Consider the following 17,698-nt stretch of genomic DNA (forward strand, 5'->3'; position numbering starts at 1 on the left):
CCTCATGAAAAAAGGGGAATATACATTCTTTCCTGACAAAATGTCTGCTGGAGCAGCCCCTCTCATGTCCTTGGTCACTTAGATAACATTGCATGCTTACTTGTCTGTTTCCCTGGCAGACCTTCAGCCCCACAAGGTCACTAGGGACCATGGTTTTTTTGCTCACCAGTTAACTCAGAGCACAAGGTGGGCACTTACCACATAACCACATATCCCAGAAGAATTCAGCAGTCAATTAATGACACTTTCTTCTGTTCATCTCAAAGGAAATCTTCAATTGCTAATGTTGAGATGGAAAAGTTAGTGGAATAAGGACAACTTAGAGAGTCATCATGCCTAGAACTCTTCAAATAGGTTGGTGGAGTATTCTAAGACCTTTAAAGGCCTGTAGAAAAGAAGACTATAGCTGAATCTAATTTCATGGGAATAGTGCTGAGTTTCCCATTAGTTATGTTCTTGACTTGCAGCTGAGGCAGAGGAGAAAGCAGGAGTTGAGGGGAAGGTAGGGGAGGTAATGCAAGAAAAAAGGAATGATGCTCAAAATGGCATCAAATATGGTTAGAAGAGATTATACAAACTCTCAAGTTACTATTTTAATTTTAAATATCCCAAATCACATAAAAATTATTAGCAGGAAGACTATATCCCACTTGGCAACTCACAAAAACAGAACAAAATAAAAAATCCTGTTATAGGTCCTCAGTTCTCCAGGAGCTATAGAGCAGTAGGGAGTAAATAATAACAAATATTGGCAAAAATATGGTGAAACTGGACAGAGAGGCTTAAAGATGGTGCCATGAGAAGTGAGACAGAAACCTCCTCCAAAAACCACATATAATAGGAAAATACAGCAAATACAATGAATCCTGAAAGAACAACCAGAAAGAAGACTGCAATAGACTGTCTACATCTGGGGAAAAGAGAAGACATCACAGAAAAGAGTAAACCAGCAAAGCCAAGCCCTTCCCCCACTCTGGCTGACCAGTGGGAGGAAGAGAAATGGAGTGCGGAGAGGGTGGAAGCTTAGGACTGCTGAACACAAAGCCCTGGAGATCTGCTCTGGAAGTATGAACCCATATTACACGATGCTCTGGAGATTAGTGGGGTTGGAAGGCAAAGACAGGCAGAATACTTGGACAAACTGAGATGCCAGCTGCTTGTGGAGAATAGGAACCCACAACAGGCTGCTCCAGGAGAAAAGAAAGGCGAGCAATTTGAAAGACTTCCTAATAGTGAGAAGGGCTGCTAAAGGGGAAGAATTACACAAGCTTGTTGCTCAGGAGACAGGTCAGGTATAAAATCATCGCAGCACACTCAGCCCAGCAGACTGGGAACTTTCAGGAGCTTTAGGTGCTCCATCCCCTTGGCTGGAAATGCAGTGCTGAGGCACCCCCCCCCCACACACACACACAGTGTGATAGGCAGACTGCCATTCCTTCTGCCTGGCTGGCAACAGTTTGCAAACCTGCTGCCCCACCATTACGTCAGGCCAGCCAGAGGGTGACTCAACCTATGGCAGCTATAGCAGTGTGATGCAGAGGCTCTGCCCTGGCAATGAAGGTAGGCACTGCAGCAGGGAAGAACAAAAGAGCTCTTTCCTCCTGGCAGGTACCAGTGTCACTTGCCTGTGACCCCCACCATCACTCCAGGGGCTGGGCAGCTCTAGAGAGTGAGCTTATGGGCACTAGAGGGTGTCATCTACAAGTTATTATTCCAGAGTAATCAATACAAATATGAAATGGCAAAAGAAATGGGTACAAACCCAAATCCCACAAACACCAGAAAGAGGGCAAAATGAAACTGAAATCACTAATCTTCCTGATAAAGATTTAGAAGTAAAAATCATAAACATGCTCATGGAGCTACAGAAAAATATTTAAGACCTGAGGGAGGACTTCAAGAAAGAGACAGAAACTTTGAAAAACATAGTATCCAAAAAGAAACATACAATGGAGGGATTTAAAAAGAGATTAGATAAGGTAGAGGAGACGGTAAATGAACTATAAATTACAGAACAGGAATAAAAAGAAACTGAGGAACAGAGAGAAAAAATAACTCTAGGAGTGAAAGAAGAATAAGAGAACTGTGCGAGCAATCCCAATGGAACTATATTTGCATTATAGGGGTACAAGAAGAAGAATAGAGAAAAAGGGATAGAAAGTCTCTTTAAGAAAATAATTGCTGAAAACTTCCCCAATCTGGGAAAGGAAATAGTCTATGGGGCCATGGAACTGCACAGATCTCCCAGCACAAGGGACCCAAGGAGGACAACACCAAGACATATAATAATTAAAATGGCAGAGATCAAGAAAAGGATAGAGTATTAAAAGCAGCCAGAGAGAGAAAAAAGATCACATACAGAGGAAAACCCATCAGGCTATCATCAGACTTCTCAAAAGAAACGTTACAGGCCAGAAAGGGAGTGGCATGATATATTTAATGCAATGAAACAGAAGGGTCTCAAACCAAGAATACTCTACATGGCAAGATTATCATTTAAATTTGAAGGAGGGATTGAACAGTTTCCAGATAAGCAAAAGTTGAGGGAATTTACCTCCCACTAATTGTCTCTACAGTTTATTTTGGAGGAACTGCTACAGATGGAAGTGCTCCTAAGGCTAAATAGCTGTCACCAGAGAAAATAAAACCACAGTAAAGGAACTAGACCAATTAATTACTAAGCAAATGCAAATTAAATCAACTACTGACAAAGTCAGTCAAGGGATACACAAATAATACAGAATAGGACACATAATATATAAAGAGTGGAGGAGGAAGAAAAAGAAGGGAAAAAAAGAACCTTTAGATTGTGTTTGAAATAGTGTAATAAGTGAGTTAAGTTAGACTGTTAGATGGTAAAGAGGCTATCCTTGAACTTTTGGTAACCACAAATCTAAAGCCTGCAAAGGCAATAAGACACAGAATTACTGAATGGATATAAAAAAAACAAGACCCATCTATATGCTGCCTACAGGAGACTCATTTCAATCCCAAAGACGAACACAGACTGAAAGTGAATAATGATAAAGGGGTCAGTCCAAAAAGAGGACATAACCATTATAAATATCTATCCACCCAACAAAGGAGCACCTACATATGTGAAACAAATACTAACAGAATTAAGGTGGGAAATAGAAAGCAATGCATTCATTTTAGGAGACTTCAACACTCCACTAACTCTGAAGGACAGATCAACCAGACAGAAAATAAGTAAGGAGACAAGAGGCACTGAACAACGCATTAGAGCAGATGAACCTAACAGACATCCACAGAACAGTCCACCCAAAAGCAGCAGGATACACATTCTTCTAAAGTGCACATGGAATATTTCCCACAATAAATCACATACTAAGCCACAAAAAGACTGAAATTGTGCCAACCAGCTTCTCAGACCACAAAGGTATGAAACTAGAAATAAATTATGCAAAGAAAACAAAATAGTCCAAAAATAAATGGAGGTTTAACAACATGCTCCTAAATAATCACTGGATCAATGACCAAATAAAGACAGAGATTTAGCAATGTAAAAAGACATATGAAAACAACTCAACACCCAAAACCTGCTGGATGTAGCAAAGGCAGTTCTAAGAGAAAAGTATATTGCAGTATAGGCTTACCTCAGGAAAGAAGAAAAACGCCAAATGAACAGTCTAAACTCACAATTAATGAAACTAGAAAATGAAGAACAAATGAGGCCCAAAGTCAGTAGAAGGAGGGACATAATAAAGATCAGAGGAGAAATAAATAAAATTGAGAAAAATAAAACAATAGAAAAAAATCAATGAAACAAGGAGCTGGTTCTTTGAGAAAATAAACAAAATAGATAAACACCTAGCCAGACTTATCAACAAAAAAAGAGAGTCTACACACATAAACAGAATTAGGAATAAGAAAGGAAATTTCACTACGGGCACCAGAGAAATGCAAAGAATTATTAGAGAATGCTATGAAAAATTATGTGCTAGCAAACTTGGTAACCTCGAAGAAATGGACACATTTCTAGAAAAATACAACCTTCCAAGACTGACCCAGGAAGAAACAAAATCTGAAGAGACCAATTACCAGCAATTAAATTGAACTGGTAATCAAAAACCTACCTAAGAACAAAAGTCCTGGACCAGACGGCTTTACCACTGAATTTTATCAAACATTTAGTGAAGATCTAATACTCAACCTCCTTAAAGTTTTACAGAAAGTAGAACAGGAGGGAATACTTCCAAACTCATTCTATGAGTACAGCATCACTCTAACACCAAAACCAGGCAAAGACACCACAAAAAAAGAAATTTACAGACCAATATGCCCAGTGAACATACATGCAAAAATTCTCAACAGAATATTAACAAACCGAATTCAAAAATGCATCAAAAAGATCACCCATCATGATCAAGTAAGATTTATTCCAGGAATGCAAGGATGGTAAAATATTTGAAAATCTGTCAACATCATCCACCACATCAACAAAAGGACCAAAATCACACGATCACCTCCACAGATGCTGAAAAAGCATTTGACAAAATTCAACATCCATTCATGACAAAAACTCTCAGCAAAATGGGTAGAGGGCAAGTACCTCAATATAGTAAAGCCCATATATGACAAACCCACAGCCAACATCATACTTAACAGCAAAAAGATGAAAGTTTTTCCTTTAAGATCAGGAACAAGACAAAGGATGCCCACTCTCCCCACTTTTATTCAACATAACACAGGAGGTCCTAGCCACAGCAATCAGACAACACAAAGAAATAAAAGGCACCCAGATTGGTGAGGAAGAAGTTAAGCTATCACTGTTTGCAGATGACATGATATTGTACATAAAAAAACCCTAAAGAATCCACCCGAAAACTATTAGAATAACTGAATTCCGCAAAGTTCAAGGATACAAAACTACTACACAGAAATCTGTTGCATTCCTATATACTAATGATGAACTAGCAGAAAGAGAAATCAGGAAAATAATTCCATTTACAATTGCATCTCAAAGAATAACATATCTAGGAATAAACCTAACCAAGGAGGTGAAAGACCTATACCCTGAAAACTACAAGACAGTCATGAGAGAAATGAAAAAGACACCAATAAATGGAAATAATCTCGTGCTCATGGATAGGAAGAATTAATATTGTCAAAATGGCTGACCTGCCTATAGCAATCTACAGATTCCATGCAATCCCTATCAAAATACCAAGTTCATTCTTCAGTGAATTGGAACAAATAGTTCTAAAATTCATATGGAACTAAAAAAGACCCCAAATAACCAAAGCAATCCTGAGAAGGAAGAAAAAGCTGGGGGAATTACGCTCCCCAACTTCAAACTCTACTACAAAGCCACAGTAATCAACATAATTTGGTACTGGCACAAGCAGAAACCCATAGATCAATGGAACATAATAGAGAGCCCAGATATAAGCCCAAGCATATATGGCCAAATAATATATGATAAAGGAGCCATGGATATACAATGGGGAAATGACAGCCTCTTCAACAATGGTGTTGGCAGACTGGACAGCTACATTTAAGAGAATGAAACTGGATTATTGTCTAACTCCATACACAAAAATAAGTTAATCAAAGACCTGAATGTAAGTCATGAAACCATAAAACTCTTAGAAGAAAACATAGGCAAAAATCTCTTGAGTATAAACATGAGCAATTTTTTCCTGAACACATCTCCTTGGGCAAGCAAAACAAAAGCAAAAATGAACAAATGGCTCTATATCAAGCTAAAAAGCTTCTGTACAGCAAAGGACACCATCAGTGAAACAAAAAGGTATCCTACAGTATGGGAGAACATATTCATAAATGACATATCCAAAAAGGGGTTAACATTCAAAATATATAAAGAAATCACATGCCTCAACACCTCAAAAAGCAAATGTCTCAAAAAGCAAATAACCCAATTAAAAATGGGCAGTGGATCTGATACCAAAGAAGAAATTGAGATGGCCAACAGGCACATGAAAAGATGCTCCACAAGGCTAATTATCAGGAAAATGTAAATTAAAACCACACTGAGATATCACCTCACACTAGTTAGGATGGCCAACATCAGAAAGACTAGGAGCAACAAATGCTGATGAGGATGTGAAGAAAGAGGAACCCTCCTACACTGCCGATGCGAATGTAAATTAGTTCAACCATTGTGGAAAGCAGTATGGAGGTTTCTCCACAAACTAAAAATGGAAATACCATTTGACCCAGGAACTGTACTACTAAGAATTTACCCAAAGAAAACAAGACCCCAGATTAAAAAAGACATATGCACCCCTATGTTTATCACAGTATTATTTATAATAGCCAAGATATGGAAGCAACCAAAGTGTCCATCAGTAGATGAATGGATAAAGAAGATGTGGTACATATACACAGTGGAATATTACTCAGCCATAAGAAGAAAACAAATCCTACCATTTGCAACAACATGGATGGAGCTAGAGGGTATTATGCTCAATGAAATAACCCAGGTGCAGAAAGACAAATATCATATGATTTCACTCATTTGTGGAGTATAAGAACAAAGCAAAACTGAAGGAATAAAACAGCAGCTGACTCACAGACTCCAAGAAGGGACTAGTGGTTATTAAAGGGAAGAGGTGGGGAGGGAGAAGGGGATTAAGGGGCATTATGATTAGCACACATAATGTAGGGGGGTCACAAGGAAGGCAGCTCAGCATGGAGAAGAGAAGCAGTGACTGTATGGCATGTTGCTATGCTGATGGACAGTGACTGTTGTGGCATCAGGGTGGGTGAGGTGACTCGATAAGACAGATGAATGTAGTGACAACAGTGTTGCTCTTGTGAAACCTTCATAAGATTATATATCAATGATACCTTAATAAAAAAAAATCACCATCAGTGGAAAATATTGAAAAATTTTTCCCAAAACTGGGACCCCCATGCACTACAGGTAGGGCTGTAAAATGGTGCAGCCACTTCAGAAGACAGTCTTGCAGTTCCTCAAAAATTAAACAAAATGAAAAAAAAAATTAAAGTTTTAACCATATAACACTATTACTCAGCAGCATTTTTCAAAATAGGTAAAGACTGGCAACAACCCAAATGTCCATCAATAGTGAATCGATGAACCAAAGGCTGTATGTCTGTCTATACAATGGGATATTATTTAGCCAGAAACAGAAATGAATTACTGATACAACATGATAAACCTTGAAAAGACTATGCTAAGTTTAAGAAGCCAGTCACAAAGCACCACATATTATATGGCTCCATGTATATTAAATGCCCACAATAGGCAAATTCACAGAAATAGTACATTAGTGGTTGCTAGGGAATGGTAGGGTTGGGGAGAAATGAGGAATGATGGTTAATGGGGAGGGAAGCTTCTGGAGGTGATGTGAACATTCTAAAATTTATTATAGTGATGTTGCACAAGTCTAACTCTACTAAAAGCCATCAAATTGTACACTTTAAATGAGTGAATTATATGGTATGTGCATTGTATCTCAATAAAACTGTTATTAAAAAAAGAATAGGCAGGGTGTGGGACTACAACCTTTACAACAACCACGACCTGAAACTGGAATGATTCTGATTCTGCCATGTGTGGCAGGGGGCCAGCTAGAGAACAAGGCACTCCTCCTGCCCATCTTTAAAGATGCACATGGCTGACCTCTCACCAGGTTTGGTTTATTTATGAGATACAGTCACAGCAAGCAATTTTGAAAGCAATCTACTTGGTATCACTTTCAGAAACATAAAACAAGTGACTCATAAGAGAAGCCCAAGGAAACTAGCTTAGAACACCGGCTCTGATGAGATGCTTTCCAATAGACACAGAGGTAAAATGGACTCACCTTGGCTCACACACTGCAGGCAGATTAACTTATTCCTTTTTCAAGAAAAGGAAAACCCTGGGATATTTTTTTAGGGTACTGTGCTCAGAAAACACTCAAATTATCTCCCAACCTTCTCAATGCACAAGGATGTGAAGTGTGAAGTACCTAGTAGGAGTCAGCATTTTTAAAGAGGTAATCTTTAATCTTTACACCAACTCTACCAGAGAGATGGTATTATCCCCATTATATAACAAGGAAATAAACTCAAATTCTAGCAGAAACCATCTTAAAGGAAGTTACCTTAGATTGTCTGCACTCTCCGCCTCCCCACATGGCCTCCCCTCTCCTGTGCATGGGTAGAGGCAGACTGCTTCTGCTATTACTCAGAGAACCCAGGGCATAGGTTTCCAGTGGCTTTGAGCCCACCTCCTGTGGCCCAGGACTTGCCTGGCAGTTGAATGGATTTGTGGTCTAAGTCCCTGAAGTCAGGAGCAGACAGAAATCCATCCATCACTCACCAAGACAGATACAAACCTCAAGATAATTTGTTTTCCAATGGTTTCAGCTTAAAGTTCTGGTTTGGCACTGGCTTTTTCACAACTAACAGCTGTTGGCAATTTTCACACAGAATAAAGACATCAATAAGGCAAAGAGTGGAATTTTTCTCCTTAGTGAATCCTGAACAATGAGCTGTCTTTAAGATACATGCAAAGCTGCCTCCACCCAGGCGCTGGCTCGGGCCTCATTCGGGGCGTCTGACAGCATACAGCGGCCGGACAGTGCACGTGGATGCTGTGAGGGGGAGCTCTGCCCACCAACCCCACTGCCACCAATGAGGCCTTCATCTACCAGCAACAGCTGGCTCTGTAGTCTGACTTTGGTTTTAAAATACTTGTAAGTAGGAAATAAAACCACACCTGTCAATGCATAATTACTGCTCTTCTTGATGGCCATCACAGTAGATGATTCATTGCCCATCCCTGGGAGAGGATTATGTTTCTTCACCTGCCCCAGTGACCTCAGGGTTGGCGATGTGACTTGTAGTGCCAATCTCTACAGATGGATGAGACTCTACAGAAGGATAATACACCCTTACCCTGTGAACTCAGGGGGGCCACATGATTTGCACTGGCCAAAGAAATTTGAGCAGAAGTGACATAGGACATTACCAAGCATAAACTTAGAACCTGCAAGCAGTTCACCACACCTCTTTTTCCTCTTCCAGCAGGCCTTGGTCTTGGAACAAAACCACAGCTGGCCGAAAGTGCACATGCAACATTAGGAAGAGAAAAGCCTCTGCTGTTCTAACCACCAAGATTTTGCTATCACAGGGCAAACTTGATTAAGATGACTGAGACAGCCACTTCTCTTCTCACCTTCAACAGCTCCTCATAACACCTCCTCCAGAAAGCCTTTCCTGATCACTCTTCTCAACACTATGTCCTTTAGCCCACCACACATTTATACACAATCTATGTGGAGGTGGGTAGTGCTTTCCCCTTTGGTGGCATTATACCTTTACTGGTCTCCTTTTGCTACTATGACTGTCAGCTCTTTGGGAGCAAGTCCTGGTTTTCTATCTTGAACCTTCTTGTTAGCACCTAGAACAGAGTTCTGCACACATGGCAATGGAGTGTGTGGGAATTCCCTAAACACTGAAAATGTTCAACATTGTTAAGTATAAACATGCTGCTAAGAGTTCATCTCTTCTTTCTTCCAACCAATTCTGTTTGGAAATAGGCCCACTTACCCACACAGGCACCAGAACTCAACCATCTGCTTCATTGGCTTATCTCAGAAAATAAGTTTCTAGGTGAATTCTGTTCCAGAAGAGCTGGAGTGACATATCAGTTCAGATATTTCCCTGGGAAGGGCAGTGACAGTCTACATTACTATCTTGGCCCTTTAAGAGTCATGCAAAAAAACAGCACTTTTTAGTATCTGTTGAATTACTAGAAATGGTTTGATTATAACTAATTCCATTAAAAAACTCCAATAGTGATCAAAGCAGGGTAGAGTACTCCCTCTACTATAAATGTAACACTTATTGAACAACTAATAAGGGCCAGGCATTGGGCCATTCCCACTGTGTATTACTTTCATTTAAACATATCAAACTAGAAGGAGGTATTATTTTTTTCTCCATTTTACAGAAAATAGGCTCAAAAAGTCATAGGCTTTTTCCATTCTTTTGCAGATAATAAAGTCAGAACAGTATTTGATCCAAGGTCTTCCTAATTCCCTAATTCTAGTGCCCTTTTAACTATACCATAATATCCTTCAAAATGCAGAATGGAAAGAAACACTACTTCAGAGATGCTTAGAAAGCTAAGTTGATGAATGGGTCCTACACCACTCTCTCACCTGCACATCTGTCAGTTCAGTACAGTGGATTCTAAAATAGGATAGTATCTATACAAAGCTTCCCACAACAGTTCTTATTTCAATCCTATCATTAGGCTAAATAATTATACTGTACTTAAGTAATAATGTCTTTCATCAAAGGATGAAGGACAGGAGGAGTAGTATGACTAATTTTTAAAGAGACATTAATACTATACAGGGGGTCAGGGTGGAGGAAGCATTGGGGAATCCCAGAACGTGTGAAGCAGAGGAGGGAATTATTTTTGCATACAAGTGTAGACTCAGGTTGGGATAGGATGGATTAGACAGGGAAACTTAGGATGCAGTACTGCCACAGATTTGAAGACTTAAAGGTCCAAGTCCCTCCACTTGAAGCACCAGCAAAGCCCTCTGATGTAGTAATGCTACTCTCTTCCTTCTCTTTTTCCACTGGCTCAGTGCTGACACTGGGGGGTAGAGGTGGGAGGCAGCCTTTTCACTAAAGAAGGGCAAGCCCATGGCTGAGCAAACCAAACCAAACCAGACCATCCACATCCTCTCCTCCCCCTCCTGGCTCCCAGCCACAGCTGGGATGGAAGTCTGGGACTCACCACAAGTTCACTGAACATGACATCCAGCTCCTCCACAGGGGGCATGGGTAATGCTGGCTCCATGGTCTGAAGCGCAAAGCTGCTGTCGTTTCGCAGCCGATAGGTGATTTCTGGGTGATCACTATTCCGGAAACAGCAAAAGATGAATGAAATCCCCCGTCCACCTCTCTTCCTTGGGGCCATGGCTGAATTCTGTTCTAATTCTTGAAGTGACTAAACTCTGTAAAAAGAGGACATGACATGATTAAGTAGGCAATTTTTTTTAAATCAGACCAATTAAAGAAAGAGACTCTACACTGAAGGTAATGTCAATGCCCTGCCAGGCACAGCCAGGATGACTCCAAGAGGGTTTGGAGACCAGCTGGGCAGAAAGCACATGTCCTTCTGTTCGCCTACTCAATGTTTCTTGTGACCAACCGCTAAGCAAACAGTACAACCCCATCCACTCCACATCACAGCATATGTTCCAATTGATGGGACTACTGGCCATTCTTTGTATATCCCATGCCCTTTCTTGCCAACCCATTTGTTCTGTTACTCCCCATGCAAGAATGACCTTCTCTACCTCATCTCCTAGGAATCTAGGATCTCTTACACACCCTTTAAAGTTCAATTCCAATTTCTCCTTTACCTTTCCCAATTAATAATATGTATGTTAAGGCATATCTACCTATTCCAACTCATGTCACATTCTAAGTTCCTTAGAAGTGTGTCTTCCTGCTAGACTGTGATAACTCAAAGCCAGGGGAAGGGGCTGTTCATCAAGCAACTTGGTGGCCCTATGTCCTGCATAGTGCCAGGGAGATAAGAGGCACTCAGTTAATGTTTACTGTGTTGAATAATTTAAATTCGTGACAAAAAAAAAAAAGCAACTTCACAGTAGCTAAAAAGGTTGGATATTTTCAAACAGAAAAGTCCAAATGAGTTCACCAATAGGGAGATGGCTAATTATGGTATATCCACATAATAGAATACTATCAACTCATTAAAAAGAACAAGGCATCTGTGTATGTAGATATGGAAACATGTTCAAAATGCTACATGACATATACTATATGTTACAAGATTACATGTTTTAGAGAATGTATATGTTATTTAAGAATATATAAGAAAGGGTTAATAGCAGTAATCTCCAAAATGAAAGCAGGGGACTGGAGAACTATTCCTTTTAATTTATACCCTTTTGAATTTGAATTTTTACCCCCATAATACATTTTTAATGATTGCATAGTTTAGTTTTGTTTTGAAGTTACAACTATATGTATTGCCTTGAAAAAATTTCCAAGTTATATTGTCAACTGAAAAAAGCAAGTCGGAAAGTAGTGACTCTGTGGCATCTTACTACACTGATGGACAGTAACCTCAATGGGGTATGGAGGGACTTGATAATATGGGTGAATGTAGTAACCACAATGTTTTTCATGTGAAACCTTCATAAGAGTGTATATCAATAATACCTTAATTTTAAAAAAAAGGAAGTCAGAGAATAACACGTACAACATGATGTCATGGTGTCTTCTTAAAGCAATCTCACACAAAAACTTAAATCAATTTAGATGTAAATACACAGCAAAAGACCTGGAAAAATACACAGCAAATTCCTAATTTTGAGAAGAAAGGAGCCTGGAAAAGGGGAAGAAAGGAAATACTCTCCTCACGTTATTTTTGTTTCTATAATGATCCCATATTCATGTACATATTCGACTTTTGTAGATTTTCAATTTTGAAAAAGAGATGGGACTGAAAACTTTTTTAAAAGGTGGAATGTGAAATGGCCGTTCATGAATTAGGGTGGAGGTGGAGAAACACATCTGTGCAGGGAAGATGGTAGGAACAAAGGCCGGAATTTGGGAAGGAGCCACGTGAAGTCAGACCAGAGGGGCAGGATGGTGTGGAAAAGCTGCAAGCTAGGCCGAGGAGTCTGGATTTATCCTGCAAGCAACAGGGAGTCACATTTAGAAACCTCCCCTATCATTCTCTCTCTCTCAAAAAAAAAAAAAAAAAAAAGAAAAAACAGAGGAAGCAGGTGTGGTTGGGTCTTGATTACTCTCATTTTTTACAGCTGTGGGCAGGTGCCCTTGCTTGAAAAGCTGCAGTGAAGGCTGAGCACCCTCAGAGAGAGGAGATAGCAGGTCGCCAGATGATGTAATTACTGTCACCATCCTGACAACTGCTGACAAACTAAGCGTGTGCTGAAAGACTGGGCTAGCACTTCTGCAGGCACTTCCTGAAAGGGAAATGAGGGCCCAAGGGGAGGCAGAGGCTCCCAACTATCCTTGAATTGATTTGAGGACTGCTACATAAAAACAAGATCAGAATTATGCCACCCCAAGACTGAATTTAAAACCAATAGGTAGGAGCTATAAGGTGACATAAGGAATAACTTTCTCATGCCTGTGATTGGGATAGGATGGAGCCAAGGAGTCTTTGGCTCTGTTTTCATCGTACTAGAGTTACCTGTTAGAAATGCCCCAGGTGTAAGGTACCCCAGTTATTAGACTGGAGAGGGGGAAGAGATCAGAGGTTTTCAGTAGGTACTGATTTGAGTTTTGTACTCCAGAAGTTCTGCTTTTATCCATTTTGGATATTGAAATTTTAGGTATTAATCAATCTTATTTTATAATAACCTCCAGTGGCTACTCACTGCAATTATAAGAATATACAAAGTCGTCCAACAGCCTCCAGGGGTCTCCACTGTCTGGCTCCTGCCTGCCACTCCACCTCACCACACGGAACTCTTCATCTGAGACACTGTACTCCCACCATACTGGCCATACTGGCTCCTGCCTCAGGGCCTTCGCATCAGCTATGTCCTTGGCTGGTGTGCCCTGGCCCACATCTCTGCGTGCCTGACTCTTCATCATCACACTTTTTCAGAGAGGCCATCCTCAACCACTATGTATGCAGGGGTCCCCTTCCCACGCTCCAGGCACACTCTTAAGCCCTTTACCCTGCGTGATGCTCTTCATGGCCATTGCCACTGTTCGAACTGATCCTATTTGGTTATTCCATGGGGGCAGAGGCCTTGCAGATAATGTCCACAGCTATGGCCCCCACACATGATAGTACATGAAACCATGTACATGGGATACTCACATATTAACTGAACATGAGACTTTTACATAAAATCTCATTTAAACAGAGGACTTTACTTCAAAAACAATTTAAAACTATGGGATATGGAAATGAAAGTCGAAGTGGGCCTTAAGCTTTACCTGTAATATTTTTAGTTTTTAAACAACAATATATTCATATATTATGTATTCAATTAATAATAAATGTAATACATGCAGAAGAGAGACTAGAACCTAGTGTGTCAACATTTAACGATGGTTACCTTCTGCATAGTGAGGAAATGGATGTCATCTTTGAACTTTGTTTTTGTCCTGAAGTTTAAAGAAAACATTTATGACATAAGGCATCTCTTCCAAATCAGAAAACCTAATTCCAAAATCTGTCACAAATTTCTTGAGTTTATAATTAATACAATGATGCAAACTCAGATAAAAGGTTTTATAAAAAATTATGACTTAAAAACATTTCTAGAGTCAAGTTTTCCATTTATATTAAGGGAGGGTGGTCTCTGAAAGCTGGCAAGAAGAGGTCTTTGGGATGGGTAGGTAGGGGAAATGTTAAGAGCAGGGTGTTCCTCATGGAGCCGCACATGATGATCCAACTGGCTCTGGAATAAAGACTTAGTTGAGACATCCAATATCCCAGTCTGTTGAAACATCCATCTCCTGGCCTAGGCTGTACTTGTATCAGGTCAGAGGAGACATACACAGTACCTGGGATTCCCTTGGCAAATGTGTATTAATACCAATTAGATACCAGGCATGACGGTAAGCATCTAAGGATATGAAACTGAATGAGTCACTAGAAGCTTATAATCTAAGGGACAGAGTAGTGCACCAAATAGTTATAACAAAGTAATATGGCATATCTTACCAGTAAGTGCTATGCAGTGGAGCAGGAAGCACATAGGGGAGAGTCTGGGAGTGGTCCCTCATGGATGAGTGCAGCTTTGATAAATTATGGAAAGCAGGGCATTTAGGCAGAAGGAACAGAGCAAGCAAAGGTATGAGGTGGGAAAGGGCAGGGAGTATGTAGGGAACGAGGGACAGTATGCCATGGATTATGCTATATACCACCATCTTCCTACAGCAGAATCCTGGAGCTCTCAAAAGCCATTAGTGTCTCCCCAATACCATTCTAAACTGGCTTTCAGTGCCACATCAAATCAGATCCAACTCAACTTGTCTGTCTTTTCTATTTCCTTAAGAGTATCCTTCACTTTAGCCAACAGACTATTTTCCATGCCACATGAACATCTTGAGCTCCTCTCATCTTTTATCCAAGGGGTCCACTCATTTATTCCTTCTGCCCTCATTTTTGTCAACCTTCTCCCCACTCTAACAGCACCAACCCTGAGAGTACTCGGTGTGGTAAGCCTAACCTTATTGGTGGTAGCTGAAATTTGGTTCAACATTTCTGAAGGGCAATTTATCAAAACCTTAAAATAGTCATACTTTTTGACCTAGTCTTTCTACTTTCGTAAATATATCCTAAGGAAATAATTGGAGATACTATCAAAGATGCTGCACAAAAATCCTCAAAGCAATACGTACAATAGCAAATAAAGGAGGGCATACAATAAGTGCCAGCAAGAGAGGACCATATAAAAGGGGCAAATAAATTATGGTACAACTAGATGATAGCCTACCCAGCAGTCCTTTGTAAAAGAGTATTTAATGACATGCAAATACTTATGATACACAAAATAAAAAGTAGATATACAAAGCCTGTTTACACAAAACACTTACATAATACAAAAAGGAAAAAAGGCCAAGAGAAATGCACCAAAATGTGAGCAGCAGTTCGCTCATGTCAGAGGTATGGATTAACTTAAAAAAATGAAAAAGTCTTCTGTACTTTCCAAGTTGTTTTTGCAATGAAGACACACTACTTTTACAATAAAACAAGACTTTTAAAAAACATTTTATATGATTATTTGTTTATATGAAAAGGGTGTGTGTGCATGCAAAAATGTTTCTATCAAAAACATCCCAAGTTACGGAGTTTCTTAAACTAACTTGATGAAGGACTGATGGTTTTCCCTCCAATCTGTTAGAAACACCTTTTTGTAAAATTGTAAAATTGTAATACAAACATCTCAGCAGTCAAATTTGCTGTAAGAATTTCTTTAAGTGTGTAATTCTTGTACACTTTATTTCTCGGCACAGGTGGGTGGCAATGGTGCTGATGTACACCAGGAGATGGGAATTAAGGCTTAGCTCATTAAAATGTGTTTGTGTCTGGTATGTGTCCTCAGGGCAGTAACCATATCTCACTCAAAACCAGGCCAGAGTCCTGTCTATCCTATCACTAGACTGTCAGTAAACTGAAGAGAGATTGTTCAGGGACCACTGTCAAGGTCTGTGTGACTAAGCACATGTCTGTATAAGATAGGGAGGCAGTGTTCAGGTTAATGGGAAATGAGGACAAAAAAACAGAGCGGGCAAGGGCTATCTTATGGAGGGTCATACTGTCTATACTCAGCCATCAAGTGCATTTCTGGGCAGTCTTGCTAACTTACCCAATTGGATATGGTCTGGGCCGTCAGCATTTTGTGATGCACAGCCAGCAGTTACAGTAATTTGTAAATCCTCATCTTTCTTCCTTCACTGAAGAGTCAACTCCATGAGGAAAAGTGCCCACAGCATGGGTCCCTTAGTGCCTTGCACATACAGAAGTACGACCAAAGTATTTGGTAAATGAATTGAGAGCAATTGCATTACTTTGAATTTTACAAGTTGCTTCACTTAAACTGAAGTTATATTACATTCTGGCTGTATTGAGGAGGGGTGCTGAGGAAACAGTAAGATCTAAAAATCAGTCCAAAGCATTTTCCCAGTCTTAAAAAAAAATGCCAACAGTTCTATAAACAAAAGAAAATGAGGATGTTGGCTACTTCCTAAGATGGATAGTAAGATACAGAGCCTATTACATTTAAGAACCTAACTGAAATCATTTTAATAAGAACCAAAATATTGTCTTTGACAGGTGATTTGTGTTTAAGAGCCTCAGTAAAGCCCAAAGACCAAGTTTTTATGCTGGCTCCTCTGTGGAACCCCAAATACAAGGTCCTCCTTAAACCCATCCTTAAATTGTAAATAATGGCAAAGCTTTAAGATTTTTGAACAAACAGCCATTTTTAATACAACATATTTGCAACTCTATTGCTCAGAGCCTAATCTCCTAGATATAGGCCAAAATAGAGGTAAAATTAATTCTACTTGACTCCTCAGTGGCAGTAGACTCTTCTGGCTGGCCCTCCTTAACTGCTCTAGCACCTCACTAGTGTGACCCCAAAAACTGCCTGTGTATGGGATTTTTGTGCATACATTCATACCCACCACCTCACTCATCCTCCCAAGTTAGGAGACCTCAGAGGGAGGGGGCAGTCAGGAAGAGAGCAGTTTGAGAGAGACTTATTTGTCAGTGAAGGTAGAGATGTTGATTCAGAGAAGCCTAATTGGTCAGAGTGGGCAAGGAAGCTGGGCAGAGACCAGGGAACCTGCTTGCTTAGTCCAGCTGGAGTCCAGGCCACACCCTCTCCGATCTCAAGGCCACACCGCCCTCAGTGCATCCTCCCCTTCTCTCTCACCTGACTGACTACAGCAGTTCCTTAACTCTTCTTCCTGACCCTGGATTCCCTAGTCTAGGGGTTGATAAATACTTTCTCTCAAGGGTCATATAGTAAATACTTCAGGCTTTGCTGGCCATTAAGCCTCTATCACAGCTACTCAGTGCTGCCATTTTGTCCTGAAAACAGCCATAAACATTTATAAAAATGGGCATGCATGTGTGCCAATCAAACTATTTGTGGACACTGAAATCTGAATTTCATATAACTTTCTCATGTCACAAATATTATTCTTTTTA

At 40.1% G+C, this 17,698-nt stretch overlaps 1 protein-coding gene across 8 annotated transcripts in view; it reads right to left on the bottom strand.

Moving 5' to 3' along the window:
* The window catches only part of DAAM1 (dishevelled associated activator of morphogenesis 1), a 192,367-nt gene that overhangs the window by 91,292 nt on the left and 83,377 nt on the right, over positions 1-17,698 (bottom strand). For all 8 annotated transcript variants that reach the window (XM_036919117.2, XM_036919114.2, XM_036919123.2 and 5 more), the window contains one exon: positions 10,754-10,973. In XM_036919117.2, coding sequence (XP_036775012.2) covers positions 10,754-10,936 — 183 coding nt within the window. In that variant the 5' untranslated portion in view covers positions 10,937-10,973. The remainder of the gene's footprint in view (positions 1-10,753; positions 10,974-17,698) is intronic.

This window comes from Manis pentadactyla, chromosome 11 (assembly GCF_030020395.1).
Source record: "Manis pentadactyla isolate mManPen7 chromosome 11, mManPen7.hap1, whole genome shotgun sequence".
NCBI lineage: Eukaryota > Metazoa > Chordata > Mammalia > Pholidota > Manidae > Manis > Manis pentadactyla.